At 48.8% G+C, this 19829-nt stretch overlaps 1 protein-coding gene across 1 annotated transcript in view; it reads right to left on the bottom strand.

The window, feature by feature from the left end:
- The window catches only part of hid1a (HID1 domain containing a), a 55623-nt gene that overhangs the window by 24594 nt on the left and 11200 nt on the right, over positions 1-19829 (bottom strand). The window contains exons 3-9 of the mRNA XM_071393936.1: positions 18413-18583; positions 13304-13420; positions 4951-5057; positions 4513-4629; positions 4087-4297; positions 3155-3211; positions 1405-1545 (exon numbers count right to left, since the gene is read on the bottom strand). Of these exons, the coding sequence (XP_071250037.1) occupies positions 1405-1545; positions 3155-3211; positions 4087-4297; positions 4513-4629; positions 4951-5057; positions 13304-13420; positions 18413-18583 (921 nt within the window). The remainder of the gene's footprint in view (positions 1-1404; positions 1546-3154; positions 3212-4086; positions 4298-4512; positions 4630-4950; positions 5058-13303; positions 13421-18412; positions 18584-19829) is intronic.

The following is a 19829-nucleotide window of genomic DNA, read 5'->3' on the forward strand; positions in this document are numbered from 1 at the left end:
AGACCCATTTGCGACCAAGCTTGAACTTCCTGACTGATGTCTTGAGATGTTGCTTCAATATATCCACATCATTTTCCATCTTCATGATGCCATCTATTTTGTGAAGTGCACCAGTCCCTCCTGCAGCAAAGCACCACCACAGCATGATGCTGCCACACCCGTGCTTCACGGTTGGGATGGTGTTCTTCGGCTTGCAAGCCTCCCCCTTTTTCCTCGAAACATAACGATGGTCATTATGGCCAAACATTTCTATTTCTGTTTCATCAGACCAGAGGACATTTCTCCAAAAAATACGATCTTTGTCCCCATGTGCAGTTGCAAACCGTAGTCTGGCTTTTTTTAATGGCGGTTTTGGAGCAGTGGCTTCTTCCTTGCTGAGCGGCCTTTCAGGTTACGTCGATATAGGACTCGTTTTACTGTGCATATAGATACTGTTGTACCTATTTCCTCCAGCATCTTCACAGGGTTCTTTGCTGTTGTTCTGGGATTGATTTTCACTTTTCACACCAAAGTACGTTCATCTCTAGGAGACAGAAGGCGTCTCCTTCAAGAGCGGTATGACGGCTGCATGGTCCCATGGTGTTTATACTTGTGTACTATTGTTTGTAGAGATGAATGTGGTACCTTCAGGCATTTGGAACTTGTTCCCAAGGATGAACCAGACTTGTGGAGGTTTACAATTTTTTTTCTTGAGGTCTTGGCTGATTTCTTTTGATTTTCCCATGATGCCAAGCAAAGATACACTGAGTTTGAAGGTAGGCCTTGAAATACATCCACAGGTACACCTCCAATTAACTCAAATGATGTCAATTAGCCTATCAGAAGCTTCTAAAGCTGTGACATCATTTTCTGGAATTTTCCAAGCTGTTTAAAGGCACAGTCATCTTAGTGTATGTAAACTTCTGACCCACTGGAATTGTGATACAGTGAATTATAAGTGAAATAATCTGTCTGCAAAAAAATGTTGGAAAAATGACTTGTGTCATGCACAAAGTAGATGTCCTAACTGACTTGCCAAAACTATAGTTTGTTAACAAGAAATGTGTGGAGTGGTTGAAAAACAAGTTTTAATGACTCCAACCTAAGTGTATGTAAACTTCCGACTTCAACCGTACCTGTCTTCTACCTGTTGTGTATTCACTGATGATGATGATGAAGTGGTATCTAGCTAAAATGTTATTTTTTTCAAATATAATGTGACTTAACTGAATACAGTCAACACAATAACAACCTGCATGGTTTCCTACCAGACTGGTCCTAGATCTGTTTGTGCTGTATAGCTTAGCACCCGTACAGTATGGTAAGGAATAACACAGATCTGGGATCAGGCAAGTCTCCTACCTTATGATCGTATAATCATATATAATATGATAATAATATATATAATAATATATGATATTTGACCTTATTGAAGTCACAGAGCTTCCAGAAGAGCACCAGCAGCTCCTGGTGGAACTGGATCTTCTTGGTGGAGTTAGGCAGGTAGGTCTGCATCAGAGGGTTTACCAACAGGCGAGCCAGTCCCTTCAACACAAAGTCATAGTCCTGGAGAGGGAGTGACACAAGCAGGCTCTGAGGTTCACATTTTCATTTGAGACCTTTAGACCAACGTCTTTTCACATAGCAAAGATGCACTTGTGATGTACCATTAGAGGAGAAAGTGTGTCAACATGATAGAAGAGAGAATTACAAAGAACAGAGAACTACAAAGAACAGAGAACTACAAAGAAAAGAGAACTAGAAAGAAAAGAGAACTACAAAGAAGAGAGAACTACAAAGAAAATATAACTACAAAGAGATAACTACAAAGAACAGATAACTACAAAGAAAAGAGAACTAGAAAGAAGAGATAACTACAAAGAAGAGATAACTACAAAGAAGTGAGAACTACAAAGTAATAGTCTTATTGAGGGGGTCACATGACCTTTAGACTAGGGTCAGACTTTTAGACTAGGGTCAGACCTTTAGACTAGGGTCTGACCTTTAGACTAGGGTCAGACCTTTAGACTAGGGTCAGACCTTTAGACTAGGGTCTGACCTTTAGACTAGGGTCAGACCTTTAGACTAGGGTCTGACCTTTAGACTAGGGTCTGACCTTTAGACTAGGGTCAGACCTTTAGACTAGGGTCAGACCTTTAGACTAGGGTCAGACCTTTAGACTAGGGTCAGACTTTTAGACTAGGGTCAGACCTTTAGACTAGGGTCTGACCTTTAGACTAGGGTCAGACCTTTAGACTAGGGTCAGACCTTTAGACTAGGGTCTGACCTTTAGACTAGGGTCAGACCTTTAGACTAGGGTCTGACCTTTAGACTAGGGTCTGACCTTTAGACTAGGGTCAGACCTTTAGACTAGGGTCAGACCTTTAGACTAGGGTCAGACCTTTAGAATAGGGTCTGACCTTTAGACTAGGGTCAGACCTTTAGACTAGGGTCTGACCTTTAGACTAGGGTCTGACCTTTAGACTAGGGTCAGACCTTTAGACTAGGGTCAGACCTTTAGACTAGGGTCAGACCTTTAGACTAGGGTCTGACCTTTAGACTAGGGTCAGACCTTTAGACTAGGGTCAGACCTTTAGACTAGGGTCAGACCTTTAGACTAGGGTCAGACCTTTAGACTAGGGTCTGACCTTTAGACTAGGGTCAGACCTTTAGACTAGGGTCAGACCTTTAGACTAGGGTCAGACCTTTAGACTAGGGTCAGACCTTTAGACTAGGGTCAGACCTTTAGACTAGGGTCTTGACACGGCTGCACTGTAGCCTGGTTAAATGAGACTGAACATTCCTCACAACTAAAACAGTGTAGCATTCAGTCTACATGTAATGCACCATTAAAATGAGGATGTCTAGGACCAATAGGCTCCTTAACAGCTTCTACCTCCAAGCCATAAAACTGCTGAACAATTCATCAAATGGCCACCCGGACTATCGCCATTTTATTCTGTTACATCCATTGTGTTACATTTTTTACTTTAGTTTATTTAGTAAATATTTTCCTAAATCTATTTCTTGAACTGCATTGTTGGTTAAGGGCTTGTAAGTAAGCATTTCACTGTAAGATCTACACCTGTTGTATTCGGCGCATGTGACAAATACAATTTGATTTGATTTGATTTGAAATGTGTGAAAAATATGACAACAAGAAGAATGACTGTACCTCTTCCCTGTGAATTCTTGAAAGGTAGTTTACAAACAGGTTGTCAGGGCCCACAGACTGCAGAGAGACAGAGAGAAAAAGTATGTAACAGCAACAACTGAGGGCCATGACAGGCCCCTGGTCTCTGCAGGTGAATGTTAGCACACTGGATCATGACAGGCCCCTGGTCTCTGAAGGTGAATGTTCGCACAATGGATCATGACAGGCCCCTGGTCTCTGAAGGTGAATGTTAACACAATGGATCATGACAGGCCCCTGGTCTCTGCAGGTGAATGTTAGCACACTGGATCATGACAGGCCCCTGGTCTCTGAAGGTGAATGTTCGCACAATGGATCATGACAGGCCCCTGGTCTCTGAAGGTGAATGTTAGCACACTGGATCATGACAGGCCCCTGGTCTCTGAAGGTGAATGTTCGCACAATGGATCATGACAGGCCCCTGGTCTCTGAAGGTGAATGTTAGCACACTGGATCATGACAGTCCCCTGGTCTCTGAAGGTGAATGTTAACACAGTGGATCATGACAGACCCCTGGTCTCTGAAGGTGAATGTTAGCACACTGGATCATGACAGGCCCCTGGTCTCTGAAGGTGAATGTTAACACAATGGATCATGACAGGCCCCTGGTCTCTCAAGGTGAATGTTAGCACACTGGATCATGACAGGCCCCTGGTCTCTGAAGGTGAATGTTCGCACAATGGATCATGACAGGCCCCTGGTCTCTCAAGGTGAATGTTAACACAATGGATCATGACAGACCCCTGGTCTCTGAAGGTGAATGTTAACACAATGTATCATGACAGGCCCCTGGTCTCTGAAGGTGAATGTTAACACAATGTAAGTTGAATTAAATGTGAAAGACACACACACAGACAGAGAGACACACACACACAGCATCACCCTCCCCCTGTGTGGAAGGGTCCTGGTCTTACATCCTGGTCCTCCATGCTGGAGGGTGAGGGGGGTCGGTGGGCCAGCCCTCCTCCATCGTGCTCCAGGGTGACGATGAGGATCTGCACGGCCTGCTCCACCAGCTGCTCCCGGTAGTCGGAGAAGAGCAGGTGATTGTAGGGGATGCCGTAGCCGACCGGGTCGTAGGCACACACCACGTTTACCAGGGAGGTGAAGAGAGGCAGGGCATGCCTGAGGTAGGTGGACAGAGGGCAATAATCACTTGTGTCAGTTATTGTTAGGGGGAAATCATGTGGTTTGGTGTATGTTTGTGTTGGATTGCGTGTGTGTGTGTGTGTGTGTGTGTGTGTGTGTGTGTGTGTGTGTGTGTGTGTGTGTGTGTGTGTGTGTGTGTGTGTGTGTGTGTGTGTGTGTGTGTGTGTGTGTGTGTGTGTGTGTGTGTGCACCTGTTTTCTGTGGAGCAGAAGAAGCTGACCCAGGGGTTGAGGATGGTGTTGTCTGAGGAGGGAGGGAGGTACATGGCCTCAGAGAAACAGGTTAGCAGCAGCCTCAGCAGCTCCGTCCTGAGTGGTCAAAATCATACATAGAAAGAGGTTCACTGTGGGGTAGAGTGAGAGAGAGAGAGAGAGAGAGAGAGAGAGAGAGAGAGAGAGAGAGAGAGAGAGAGAGAGAGAGAGAGAGAGAGAGAGAGAGAGAGAGAGAGAGAGAGAGAGAGAGAGAGAGAGAGAGAGTGGGGGTAGAGTGAGAGAGAGAGAGAGAGAGAGAGAGAGAGAGAGATAGTGGGGGTAGAGTGAGAGAGAGAGAGAGAGAGAGGATGGAAAGAGGATCATAAAGATCATCAGAACACAGACGTCAACTTAAGGACTCTCATCACTGTGACTCACCTGTTGAGGTCGTGGATGTAGTTGAGTGGGGGGGACTGGGCGAACCCCACCCCTGCCTCCCAGATATACTCACAGCTGTCTATGGTCTGCATGTCCTCCACAGAGTCCTGTAGGATGGTGACATCATCATGGGACCATCAATCCCAATAACTACTGTGAGAGAGCTACTACTGCTCCCTACACCATCACATCATTGTTCAGTCATCTAAAACAATGAACACATCATATGAAGCAAACAACGAGTCAGTACACAATTTCACAGAAAGACCTAAGGTGGTCCTCTGTAACCCAGTTGGTAGAGCATGGTGCTGTGTGGTTCAGTTGGTAGAGCATGGTGCTGTGTGGTTCAGTTGGTAGAGCATGGTGCTGTGTGGTTCAGTTGGTAGAGCACGGTGCTGTGTGGTTCAGGTGGTAGAGCATGGTGCTGTTTGGCTCAGTTGGTAGAGCATGGTGCTGTGTGGCTCAGTTGGTAGAGCATGGTGCTCTGTGGCTCAGTTGGTAGAGCATGGTGCTGTGTGGTTCAGGTGGTAGAGAATGGTGCTGTGTGGTTCAGTTGATAGAGCACGGTGCTGTGTGGCTCAGTTGGTAGAGCACGGTGCTGTGTGGCTCAGGTGGTAGAGCATGGTGCTGTGTGGTTCAGTTGGTAGAGCATGGTGCTGTGTGGCTCAGGTGGTAGAGCACGGTGCTGTGTGGCTCAGGTGGTAGAGCACGGTGCTGTGTGGCTCAGTTGGTAGAGTATGGTGCTGTGTGGTTCAGTTGGTAGAGCATGGTGCTGTGTGGTTCAGTTGGTAGAGCATGGTGCTGTGTGGCTCAGGTGGTAGAGCACGGTGCTGTGTGGCTCAGGTGGTAGAGCACGGTGCTGTGTGGCTCAGTTGGTAGAGCATGGTGCTGTGTGGTTCAGTTGGTAGAGCATGGTGCTGTGTGGCTCAGGTGGTAGAGCACGGTGCTGTGTGGCTCAGTTGGTAGAGCATGGTGCTGTGTGGTTCAGGTGGTAGAGCACGGTGCTGTGTGGTTCAGGTGGTAGAGCACGGTGCTGTGTGGTTCAGTTGGTAGAGCACGGTGCTGTGTGGTTCAGTTGGTAGAGCACGGTGCTGTGTGGTTCAGTTGGTAGAGCATGGTGCTGTGTGGTTCAGGTGGTAGAGCACGGTGCCGTGGGGTTCAGGTGGTAGAGAATGGTGCTGTGTGGCTCAGTTGGTAGAGCATGGTGCTGTGTGGTTCAGGTGGTAGAGAATGGTGCTGTGTGGCTCAGTTGGTAGAGCATGGTGCTGTGTGGTTCAGTTGGTAGAGCACGGTCCTGTGTGGTTCAGTTGGTAGAGCATGGTGCTGTGTGGCTCAGGTGGTAGAGCACGGTGCTGTGTGGCTCAGGTGGTAGAGCACGGTGCTGTGTGGCTCAGTTGGTAGAGCATGGTGCTGTGTGGTTCAGTTGGTAGAGCATGGTGCTGTGTGGTTCAGGTGGTAGAGCATGGTGCTGTGTGGTTCAGGTGGTAGAGCATGGTGCTGTGTGGTTCAGGTGGTAGAGCATGGTGCTGTGTGGCTCAGTTGGTAGAACACAGTGCTGTGTGGTTCAGGTGGTAGAGCATGGTGCTGTGTGGTTCAGTTGGTAGAGCATGGTGCTGTGTGGTTCAGTTGGTAGAGCACGGTGCTGTGTGGTTCAGGTGGTAGAGCACGGTGCTGTGTGGTTCAGTTGGTAGAGCATGGTGCTGTGTGGTTCAGGTGGTAGAGCATGGTGCTGTGTGGTTCAGGTGGTAGAGCACGGTGCTGTGTGGTTCAGTTGGTAGAGCATGGTGCTGTGTGGTTCAGGTGGTAGAGCATGGTGCTGTGTGGTTCAGTTGGTAGAGCATGGTGCTGTGTGGTTCAGTTGGTAGAGCACGGTGCTGTGTGGTTCAGGTGGTAGAGCATGGTGCTGTGTGGTTCAGTTGGTAGAGCACGGTGCTGTGTGGTTCAGTTGGTAGAGCACGGTGCTGTGTGGTTCAGTTGGTAGAGCACGGTGCTGTGTGGTTCAGGTGGTAGAGCATGGTGCTGTGTGGTTCAGTTGGTAGAGCATGGTGCTGTGTGGTTCAGTTGGTAGAGCACGGCGCTGTGTGGTTCAGGTGGTAGAGCATGGTGCTGTGTGGTTCAGTTGGTAGAGCACGGTGCTGTGTGGTTCAGGTGGTAGAGCATGGTGCTGTGTGGTTCAGGTGGTAGAGCATGGTGCTGTGTGGCTCAGTTGGTAGAGCATGGTGCTGTGTGGCTCAGTTGGTAGAGCACGGTGCTGTGTGGTTCAGTTCGTAGAGCACGGTGCTGTGTGGTTCAGGTGGTAGAGCATGGTGCTATGGTGCTGTGTGGTTCAGTTGGTAGAGCACGTGCTGTGTGGCTCAGGTGGTAGAGCATGGTGCTGTGTGGCTCAGTTGGTAGAGCATGGTGCTGTGTGGCTCAGTTGGTAGAGCATGGTGCTGTGTGGTTCAGTTGGTAGAGCACGTGCTGTGTGCCTCAGTTGGTAGAGCATGGTGCTGTGTGGTTCAGGTGGTAGAGCATGGTGCTGTGTGGTTCAGTTGGTAGAGCATGGTGCTGTGTGGTTCAGTTGGTAGAGCACGTGCTGTGTGGCTCAGTTGGTAGAGCATGGTGCTGTGTGGTTCAGGTGGTAGAGCACGGTGCTGTGTGGTTCAGTTGGTAAAGCACGGTGCTGTGTGGTTCAGGTGGTAGAGCACGGTGCTGTGTGGTTCAGTTGGTAGAGCACGGTGCTGTGTGGCTCAGTTGGTAGAGCATGGTGCTGTGTGGTTCAGTTGGTAGAGCACGGTGCTGTGTGTTTCAGGTGGTAGAGCCTGGTGCTGTGTGGCTCAGGTGGTAGAGCACGGTGCTGTGTGGTTCAGGTGGTAGAGCACGGTGCTGTGTGGTTCAGTTGGTAGAGCATGGTGCTTGCACCACCAGAGTTGTGGGTTTGATTCCCAAGGCCTCCCAAACATAACATGCATGCACACATGACTGTAAGTCACTTTGGATAAAAGTTTCTGCTAAATGGCAGATGTATTATTATACTGTATATTTTAAGCCTTATAATTAGAAATTATAGAAGCTCATGCATGCTAATAACAAGTAATACATGCATGATTTAAGCAATGATTAGTATAAACCCTGGATGACTGACAGTGGGCGCTGTATTGAAGCCCCAGGGCAGCCATCTTGGTACTCCTCCTCATTTGTAAAAACAGATTGTGGAAGCTATAGAAATGCATGTATTAATGTCTACATTCATTTTTGACACATTTATTCTAATAGAGACACCATAATGCATACTTTTAAATGATATTATATGAGCTAAAGATACAAATTAAAATAACATAACATATAAAAAACATTTTCCTGTACGTATTTTTTGTTGTTGTACTAATGTCACTGTCCCCACTAACACAAGAAATACTTAAATACAAGTAAATACTGAAGAATTCCATTCATTCCTATGGAGGACTGATCCTACTGGGGAGGAACAATATGGCCGACCGGTGGCTGGGAGGAACAATATGGCCGACCGGTGGCTGGGAGGAACAATATGGCCGACCGGTGGCTGGGAGAAACAATATGGCCGACCGGTGGCTGGGAGGAACAATATGGCCGACCGGTGGCTGGGAGGAACAATATGGCCGACCGGTGGCTTCAAAGCCTCTCAACGGGCAAAACATTAGCATCCGCAATCCAGGGTTTATATATGTCAATGGTTTTAAGTAAAGTGCATGTGTGATGTCCATATCATAAAGATGATGCAGTTTATACACACAGGGATAATTACACACATATAATCTTGTTACTACAGAACAAGATTTAGGCGGACATAAGCAGGATATACACGACAGACCTAAAATGCAACACATATCTCCTCTTTGCGAGTTTCCCCATAGGTTGCTATGGGCCGCATTCCAATTCAGCTATTACTCAGAGACACAGAGAACTGTTTCTGTAGAGAGCAGTAAAACAGGTAGACTGATCCCAGATCTGTGTGTGCTGCATAGCCAGAACTGTTTCTGGAGAGAGTGGTAAAACAGGTAGACTGATCCCAGATCTGTGTGTGCTGCATAGCCAGAACTGTTTCTGTAGAGAGCAGTAAAACAGGTAGACTGATCCCAGATCTGTGTGTGCTGCATAGCCAGAACTGTTTCTGGAGAGAGCGGTAAAACAGGTAGACTGATCCCAGATCTGTGTGTGCTGCATAGCCAGAACTGTTTCTGTAGAGAGCAGTAAGACAGGTAGACTGATCCCAGATCTGTGTGTGCTGCATAGCCAGAACTGTTTCTGGAGAGAGCAGTAAAACAGGTAGACTGATCCCAGATCTGTGTGTGCTGCATAGCCAGAACTGTTTCTGGAGAGAGCGGTAAAACAGGTAGACTGATCCCAGATCTGTGTGTGCTGCATAGCCAGAACTGTTTCTGGAGAGAGCGGTAACACAGGTAGCCTGATCCCAGGTCTGTCTGGGCTTTTGCCTACTACTCCAATGTCATTGTCAAGCATGACAATTTAATAAGAAAGTAGAAACAGACTGGCACCCAGGCTACAAGACAGGTACTAGGATAATCTCTGAAATCTCAAGAGACTCAGTTGATTGGTCAGGTAGGGCTGCTGTCTGACTAAGACCAGGAAGAAGGAAACAGTCTCTATGACCCTTTCACCTTTCTAGACAGAGAGGAATGCACGGGGGGAACCTTTCAAGCATAGTCTCAGAAATGCCAGACCTAGGGCAACTCACGGTAAGCTGTAACACTGGTACATTGTAGGAGGCAACCCATCTGTCTACAGAGACTAGGTCAAGCAGCAGAACTAAGCAGACGATCCAGTATTTCCCTGAACAGCATTGACAGTATTGAAGACAGCTGGTTGGAGATGGATAGAAGTGACATTATGTAAACCTGAAGACATCATGGCTGTATATGGTGCAGCTACCCTCAATTGTCTCGCCAGGGCCTTCATTGGCTGAATCAGGTCTGTTACAACAGGGTTAAAGCAAAAGCAAAAGCCTGTAGACCAAGTAGCTCTCCAAAAAAGCAATTTGACAGTACACTCATGGGCAATGTTGCCTCTAAACCACTCGCATATGCGGCCGCCCACCTCCTCCAGGACTGCTTTGCAGAAGAAATGCCAGTCAGTGTGGAGACGCGAGAGATTGAACTTCAGTGAGTTCGCCCCATTAGTTTGCACACTATAGATCAGCGATTTTTCTGTGATCGAATCAACATTATATCAGCCCCTTTTCAATGCAACAAACCGAAACAAATCTAACTTTGCAAGATTGAGTCTGTGATTTTATTGTAGGCCGAGCCTGAGCGCAACGGAGAGTAGAATTCTATTGGCAGCCCACGAGCGGTCTTTCAATCACCCGCGAGCGGTCTTTCAATCACCCGCGAGCGGTCTTTCAATCACCCGCGAACGGTCTTTCAATCACCCGCGAGCGGTCTTTCAATCACCCGCGAGCGGTCTTTCAATCACCCGCGAGCGGTCTTTCAATCACCCGCGAGCGGTCTTTCAATCACCCGCGAGCGGTCTTTCAATCACCCGCGAGCGAATGCGCTTTTCAGATCAGTTCAGATCAGAGCCGCGCTTGTGTGCACATTTCTTTTTATTCTTTAATTCATTTTATTTCGTAAAGTGGTTATTTGCAATTTACAGTCACCTTGGACCATGGTGTTACAGACCAAAATAAATTATTAATTAATGTCAAGCCCTTCATAATGTAAAAACGTTTTTAAAAGTTTCATGCAATGTAGGTCTGCATTTAACACCACCTACAGGCTACTGTAGGCTATATCATAGAAATCAAAAGCTATTTCCATGTGAAAATGGGATTTGCTCCATTGGTTTTGTTGGTAGGCCAACATTGTGCTCCAATAGCCACTATAGCCTATTGGCTACCATCTAAAACTGTAAGGTACAGCCTATTGGCTACCGTTTAAAACTGTAAGGGTACAGCCTATTGGCTACCGTTTAAAACTGTAAGGGTACAGCCTATTGGCTAACATCTAAAACTGTAAAGGTACAGCCTATTGGCTACTGTCTAAAACTGTAAGGGTACAGCCTATTGGCTACCGTTTAAAACTGTAAGGGTACAGCCTATTGGCTACCGTTTAAAACTGTAAGGGTACAGCCTATTGGCTACCGTCTAAAACTGTAAGGGTACAGCCTATTGGCTACCATCTAAAACTGTAAAGGTACAGCCTATTGGCTACTGTCTAAAACTGTAAGGGTACAGCCTATTGGCTACCGTTTAAAACTGTAAAGGTACAGCCTATTGGCTACCGTCTAAAACTGTAAGGGTATAGCCTATTGGCTACCGTTTAAAACTGTAAAGGTACAGCCTATTGGCTACTGTCTAAAACTGTAAGGGTACAGCCTATTGGCTACTGTCTAAAACTGTAAGGGTACAGCCTATTGGCTACCGTTTAAAACTGTAAGGGTACAGCCTATTGGCTACCGTTTAAAACTGTAAGGGTACAGCCTATTGGCTACCGTTTAAAACTGTAAGGGTACAGCCTATTGGCTACCGTTTAAAACTGTAAGGGTACAGCCTATTGGCTACCGTTTAAAACTGTAAGGGTACAGCCTATTGGCTACCGTTTAAAACTGTAAGGGTACAGCCTATTGGCTACCGTTTAAAACTGTAAGGGTACAGCCTATTGGCTACCGTCTAAAACTGTAAGGGTACAGCCTATTGGCTACCGTTTAAAACTGTAAAGGTACAGCCTATTGGCTACTGTCTAAAACTGTAAGGGTATAGCCTATTGGCTACCGTTTAAAACTGTAAAGGTACAGCCTATTGGCTACTGTCTAAAACTGTAAGGGTACAGCCTATTGGCTACTGTCTAAAACTGTAAGGGTATAGCCTATTGGCTACCGTTTAAAACTGTAAAGGTACAGCCTATTGGCTACTGTCTAAAACTGTAAGGGTACAGCCTATTGGCTACTGTCTAAAACTGTAAGGGTACAGCCTATTGGCTACCGTTTAAAACTGTAAGGGTACAGCCTATTGGCTACCGTTTAAAACTGTAAGGGTACAGCCTATTGGCTACCGTTTAAAACTGTAAGGGTACAGCCTATTGGCTACCGTTTAAAACTGTAAGGGTACAGCCTATTGGCTACCGTTTAAAACTGTAAGGGTACAGCCTATTGGCTACCGTCTAAAACTGTAAGGGTACAGCCTATTGGCTACCGTTTAAAACTGTAAAGGTACAGCCTATTGACTACCGTCTAAAACTGTAAGGGTACAGCCTATTGGCTACTGTCTAAAACTGTAAGGGTACAGCCTATTGGCTACCGTTTAAAACTGTAAGGGTACAGCCTATTGGCTACCGTTTAAAACTGTAAGGGTACAGCCTATTGGCTACCGTTTAAAACTGTAAGGGTACAGCCTATTGGCTACCGTTTAAAACTGTAAGGGTACAGCCTATTGGCTACCGTTTAAAACTGTAAGGGTACAGCCTATTGGCTACCGTTTAAAACTGTAAGGGTACAGCCTATTGGCTACCGTTTAAAACTGTAAGGGTACAGCCTATTGGCTACCGTCTAAAACTGTAAGGGTACAGCCTATTGGCTACCGTTTAAAACTGTAAAGGTACAGCCTATTGACTACCGTCTAAAACTGTAAGGGTATAGCCTATTGGCTACCGTTTAAAACTGTAAAGGTACAGCCTATTGGCTACTGTCTAAAACTGTAAGGGTACAGCCTATTGGCTACTGTCTAAAACTGTAAGGGTACAGCCTATTGGCTACCGTTTAAAACTGTAAGGGTACAGCCTATTGGCTACCGTTTAAAACTGTAAGGGTACAGCCTATTGGCTACCGTTTAAAACTGTAAGGGTACAGCCTATTGGCTACCGTTTAAAACTGTAAGGGTACAGCCTATTGGCTACCGTTTAAAACTGTAAGGGTACAGCCTATTGGCTACCGTTTAAAACTGTAAGGGTACAGCCTATTGGCTACCGTTTAAAACTGTAAGGGTACAGCCTATTGGCTACCGTTTAAAACTGTAAGGGTACAGCCTATTGGCTACCGTCTAAAACTGTAAGGGTACAGCCTTAATGTTCACTGTAAACGCGCACTGGAAGTTGCACAGAATTCTCACAAGGTTCAAGTTTTCGCTCACAAGACAAACATTTTTCTCAGTGCCCCACTTCAAGACCTCTTTACTGAGGAATGTGGTTGTTTTTTATCATTGTGTTTTGTGTTTTTGTATTTTCTTGGTGTATTTCCTATGCTGCTGTGATTGGGTAATTGTTGTGTAATTGTTAAGCTGCAGGGCTCCCTTGCAAAAGAGACCTTGGTCTTAATGGGACTCCCTGCTAAAAGAAAGGTTCAACCAAAATGAATAAGCAGTGGATCCGTTGAGAGTACTCACAGGTCCTCTCCGGTGGCTGTTCACAGTGAAGTCAGGACAGAAGAGCAGGTCGGCCATGGCCAGGAGCAGAGACTCAGCCAGTGGACGAGCTCCTTCATCATCATCCATCTCATCTGTCTGTGAAGGAGGACAGGGGACAGGAGGATGGGGTGGACAGGAGGATGGAGGGGACAGGAGGATGGAGTGGACAGGAGGATGGAGTGGACAGGAGGATGGGGTGGACAGGAGGATGGGGGGACAGGAGGATGGGGGGACAGGAGGATGGAGTGGACAGGAGGATGGGGTGGACAGGAGGATGGGGGGACAGGAGGATGGAGGGACAGGAGGATGGGGGGACAGGAGGATGGGGGGAAAGGAGGATGGTGGGGGGACAGGAGGATGGGGTGGACAGGAGGATGGAGGGGACAGGAGGATGGAGTGGACAGGAGGATGGAGTGGACAGGAGGATGGGGTGGACAGGAGGATGGGGGGACAGGAGGATGGGGGGACAGGAGGATGGAGTGGACAGGAGGATGGGGTGGACAGGAGGATGGGGGGACAGGAGGATGGAGGGACAGGAGGATGGAGTGGACAGGAGGATGGGGGGACAGGAGGATGGGGGGACAGGAGGATGGGGGGACAGGAGGATGGGGTGGACAGGAGGATGGGGGGACAGGAGGATGGGGGGACAGGAGGATGGGGGGACAGGAGGATGGGGTGGACAGGAGGATGGGGGACAGGAGGATGGAGGGGACAGGAGGATGGAGGGGACAGGAGGATGGAGGGGACAGGAGGATGGAGGGGACAGGAGGATGGAGGGGACAGGAGGATGGAGTGGACAGGAGGATGGAGGGGACAGGAGGATGGAGGGGACAGGAGGATGGAGTGGACAGGAGGATGGAGGGGACAGGAGGATGGAGTGGACAGGAGGATGGGGGGACAGGAGGATGGAGGGACAGGAGGATGGGGGGACAGGAGGATGGGGGAGGCAACATTAAACCCCTCTACACTTTGTTACCCTCTATAGCGAACAGAAACATCTTTGGTAACAGCACTGACAACGACTTTCATTTTCATGTTATTTTCATTCTGATGAAAAGTAAACCCAAAAACTTCTGAATGAAGTGTTTGTCAAAGCATCCTGACATTTCTGAATGTCTAATGAGGAAGTAGAGTTCTACTGAACTTTTAGGATGCTCCTCTTATCTTCCCATGTAGGAAGAAACAAATGTAATCAGGAGAGGTAGAATATGCACCTGGGAGATGTGTTTTTCTCTCATCGTCATGATGTATTACTGTGTTGTGTTCATTAGGCAGCTGATGGAAGAACTGCCAGGGACTACCTACACTTGTCCAATAAGAAAACGTTGTGTGCCCAAATGAACACAACCATGGTGTACTATGGGTGAAACATACCATCTACTGGAATGAGGAAACTAATTAGTCAGATGAATGAAGTATTTAATTTTTTTTTGTTATCAACAGAAGCCAATTTCCTCCCACATATCCACCAGTCTCACTTGGCTGCAGTGCAGGGACTACAGACATCTAAGACTCATTCATGTTGAGATGACAAATTAACAGGACTGGTATTTTTACTAACATCTTCCATGAAGCGTTTGTAAAATGGAACAGTGGGCAGAGTCTGTCTAGCCTGGTCCCAGATCTGAGACCAGGCTAGTATCTGTCGAATATGGGACAAAACACTGGTGCTTGCAGCAGCTATGTGGGTGGTAGCTGCAATAAGAGGTTAGCCTACACTGATCTGCAGCCATAGGGATTATCATTTGAAATCTCACTACGGGCAACATTTTCACAGTGCAAAAGCACTGCGCAAATTAAATCACGCCGCCCGATTATAATGAGGGTTTACGGTCATTTGAGCCAGTTTACTACAGCAGGAACATAATCCTGCAGCAACAGGAAATGTGAATTATTATGTGGATTATAATTAATGGCCATGTTTGTAAGGGTTGATATATTTTTCATAAGGGAAAATCAAGTCGGAAATTTGCAAAGTGGAAATTACACATTTCAGAAGCCTTTTTAAACCACAAATACACTACAAATTAAACATTTACTGCTTTGCAAAAAAGTTATTCTGCAACAGGGTGATCAAATTAAGATCTTACATCTGTGCTGTAAGTGTATCTCAAACTCTAGCCAACTCTACATACAGTATACTCCTATTTTTAACTCCCACACACCCACCGCCCACAGCTCTTCCAGCACCAGGCACAGTGGACCAGAAGAAGTCCCTACACTCACCCCAGTTCTTCCTGCACCAGGCACAGTGGACCAGAAGAAGCAACTCACCCCAGTTCTTCCAGCACCAGGCACAGTGGACCAGAAGAAGCCACTCACCCCAGTTCTTCCAGCACCAGGCACAGTGGACCAGAAGAAGTCCCTACACTCACCCCAGTTCTTCCAGCACCAGGTACAGTGGACCAGAAGTCCCTACACTCACCCCAGTTCTTCCTGCACCAGGCACCGTGGACCAGAAGAAGTCCCTACACTCACCCCAGTTCTTCCAGCACCAGGCACCGTGGACCAGAAGAAGCCACTCACCCCAGGTCTTCCTGTACCAGGCACAGTGGACCAGAAGAAGCCACTCACCCCAGTTCTTCCTGCACCAGGCACAGTGGACCAGAAGAAGCCACTCACCCCAGTTCTTCCAGCACCAGGCACAGTGGACCAGAAGAAGTCCCTACACTCACCCCAGTTCTTCCTGCACCAGGCACCGTGGACCAGAAGAAGCTACTCACCCCAGTTCTTCCTGCACCAGGCACCGTGGACCAGAAGAAGCTACTCACCCCAGTTCTTCCTGCACCAGGCACAGTGGACCAGAAGAAGCCACTCACCCCAGTTCTTCCAGCACCAGGCACAGTGGACCAGAAGAAGTCCCTACACTCACCCCAGTTCTTCCTGCACCAGGCACCGTGGACCAGAAGAAGCTACTCACCCCAGTTCTTCCTGCACCAGGCAGCGTGGACCAGAAGAAGCTACTCACCCCAGTTCTTCCTGCACCAGGCACAGTGGACCAGAAGAAGCAACTCACCACCGTTCTTCCAGCACCAGGCACCGTGGACCAGAAGTCCCTACACTCACCCCAGTTCTTCCTGCACCAGGCACAGTGGACCAGAAGAAGTCCCTACACTCACCCCAGTTCTTCCAGCACCAGGCACAGTGGACCAGAAGAAGCTACTCACCCCGGTTCTTCCTGCACCAGGCACAGTGGACCAGAAGAAGCCACTCACCCCAGGTCTTCCTGCACCAGGCACAGTGGACCAGAAGAAGTCCCTACACTCACCCCAGTTCTTCCAGCACCAGGCACAGTGGACCAGAAGAAGCTACTCACCCCGGTTCTTCCTGCACCAGGCACAGTGGACCAGAAGAAGCCACTCACCCCAGGTCTTCCTGCACAGGCACAGTGGACCAGAAGAAGCTACTCACCCCAGTTCTTCCAGCACCAGGCACAGTGGACCAGAAGAAGCCACTCACCCCAGGTCTTCCAGCACCAGGCACAGTGGACCAGAAGAAGCCACTCACCCCAGTTCTTCCAGCACCAGGCACAGTGGACCAGAAGAAGTCCCTACACTCACCCCAGTTCTTCCAGCACCAGGCACAGTGGACCAGAAGAAGCTACTCACCCCAGGTCTTCCTGCACCAGGCACAGTGGACCAGAAGAAGTCCCTACACTCACCCCAGTTCTTCCAGCACCAGGCACAGTGGACCAGAAGAAGCCACTCACCCCAGTTCTTCCAGCACCAGGCACAGTGGACCAGAAGAAGTCCCTACACTCACCCCAGTTCTTCCAGCACCAGGCACAGTGGACCAGAAGAAGCCACTCACCCCAGTTCTTCCTGCACCAGGCACAGTGGACCAGAAGAAGTCCCTACACTCACCCCAGTTCTTCCAGCACCAGGCACAGTGGACCAGAAGAAGCTACTCACCCCAGGTCTTCCTGCACCAGGCACAGTGGACCAGAAGAAGTCCCTACACTCACCCCAGTTCTTCCAGCACCAGGCACAGTGGACCAGAAGAAGCCACTCACCCCAGTTCTTCCAGCACCAGGCACAGTGGACCAGAAGAAGTCCCTACACTCACCCCAGTTCTTCCAGCACCAGGCACAGTGGACCAGAAGAAGCCACTCACCCCAGTTCTTCCTGCACCAGGCACAGTGGACCAGAAGAAGTCCCTACACTCACCCCAGTTCTTCCTGCACCAGGCACAGTGGACCAGAAGAAGCAACTCACCCCAGTTCTTCCTGCACCAGGCACAGTGGACCAGAAGAAGTCCCTACACTCACCCCAGTTCTTCCAGCACCAGGCACAGTGGACCAGAAGAAGCCACTCACCCCAGTTCTTCCAGCACCAGGCACAGTGGACCAGAAGAAGCCACTCACCCCAGTTCTTCCAGCACCAGGCACAGTGGACCAGAAGAAGTCCCTACACTCACCCCAGTTCTTCCTGCACCAGGCACAGTGGACCAGAAGAAGCAACTCACCCCAGTTCTTCCTGCACCAGGCACAGTGGACCAGAAGAAGCAACTCACCCCAGTTCTTCCTGCACCAGGCACAGTGGACCAGAAGAAGCAACTCACCCCAGTTCTTCCAGCACCAGGCACAGTGGACCAGAAGAAGCAACTCACCCCAGTTCTTCCAGCACCAGGCACAGTGGACCAGAAGAAGCCACTCACCCCAGTTCTTCCAGCACCAGGCACAGTGGACCAGAAGACGCAACTCACCCCAGTTCTTCCTGCACCAGGCACAGTGGACCAGAAGAAGCTACTCACCCCAGTTCTTCCTGCACCAGGCACAGTGGACCAGAAGAAGCTACTCACCCCAGTTCTTCCTGCACCAGGCACAGTGGACCAGAAGAACCCACTCACCCCAGTTCTTCCTGCACCAGGCACAGTGGACCAGAAGAACCCACTCACCCCAGTTCTTCCAGCACCAGGCACAGTGGACCAGAAGAAGCTACTCACCCCAGTTCTTCCAGCACCAGGCACAGTGGACCAGAAGAAGTCCCTCACCCCAGTTCTTCCTGCACCAGGCACAGTGGACCAGAAGAAGCCACTCACCCCAGTTCTTCCTGCACCAGGCACAGTGGACCAGAAGAAGCCACTCACCCCAGTTCTTCCTGCACCAGGCACCGTGGACCAGAAGAAGCCCCTCCAGTCTTGGTCCTCAAAGATGTAGGGCAGGATGCGGGTCAGCATACGACTACAGTTCAGAACGATCTGTTTCTCCTTCTCCGAGGGGCATCCTGACTCTGCTGCCTGCACCAGCTTCTCTACAGCCTGGGGGAGAGATGGCCTTGGTGTTATAAATACGGCCTGGGGGAGAGATGGCCTGGGGGAGATATATGGCCTGGGGGAGAGATATGGCCTGGGGGAGAGATGGCCTGGGGGAGAGCTATGGCCTGGGGGAGAGATGGCCTGGGGGAGAGATGGCCTGGGGGAGAGATATGGCCTGGGGGAGATATGGCCTGGTGGAGAGATATGGCCTGGGGGAGAGATGGCCTTGGTGTTATAAATATGGCATGGGGGAGATATATGGCCTGGGGGAGAGATATGGCCTGGGGGAGAGATATGGCCTTGGGGAGAGATATGGCATGGGGGAGAGATATGGCCTGGGGGAGAGATATGGCCTGGGGGAGAGATATGGCCTGGGAGAGATATGGCCTGGGGGAGAGATATGGCCTGGGGGAGAGATATGGCCTGGGGGAGAGATATGGCCTGGGGGAGAGATATGGCCTGGGAGAGATATGGCCTGGGGGAGAGATATGGCCTGGGGAGAGATATGGCCTGGGGGAGAGATATGGCATGGGGGAGAGATATGGCCTGGGGGAGAGATATGGCCTGGGGGAGAGATATGGCCTGGGGAGAGATATGGCCTGGGGGAGAGATATGGCCTGGGGGAGAGATATGGCCTGGGGGAGAGATATGGCCTGGGGAGAGATATGGCCTGGGAGAGATATGGCCTGGGGGAGAGATATGGCCTGGGGGAGAGATATGGCCTGGGGGAGAGATATGGCCTGGGGGAGAGATATGGCCTGGGGGAGAGATATGGCCTGGGGAGAGATATGGCATGGGGGAGAGATATGGCCTGGGCATTATAAATATTGGCAATGACTCACAAAGACACAGACATGTACGCATGCACACACGCACATAAACACAGTCACTCATGATCAGATACAGTACACAGAGAAATGACATTAATCACATCAGCAATGTTTAGTACATTACACTGAGTCATACTAATATTCAATTCATCACATGCACAAATAAAAAAATGAATGAATCAACACTTATTTCGTTACAGCAAATAACCCTTCCAAAACACTATCCACTATTCACTCCAGCAGGTTGAAGTCTATGTCTGGCTCGTGTTAATCAGGACACAACATAGCAACACATTTTGCCAAGGAAAACAAGTGATTGTTATTGGACTAGTTCTGGTAGTACCTCTCTGTTCCACTCTGTTTTCTTTCATGCTGTGCTTACAGAACACAGCCATGACGTTACAGAACACAGACATGAT

Source organism: Salvelinus alpinus, chromosome 1 (genome assembly GCF_045679555.1).
Source record: "Salvelinus alpinus chromosome 1, SLU_Salpinus.1, whole genome shotgun sequence".
Classification (NCBI taxonomy): Eukaryota; Metazoa; Chordata; class Actinopteri; order Salmoniformes; family Salmonidae; genus Salvelinus; species Salvelinus alpinus.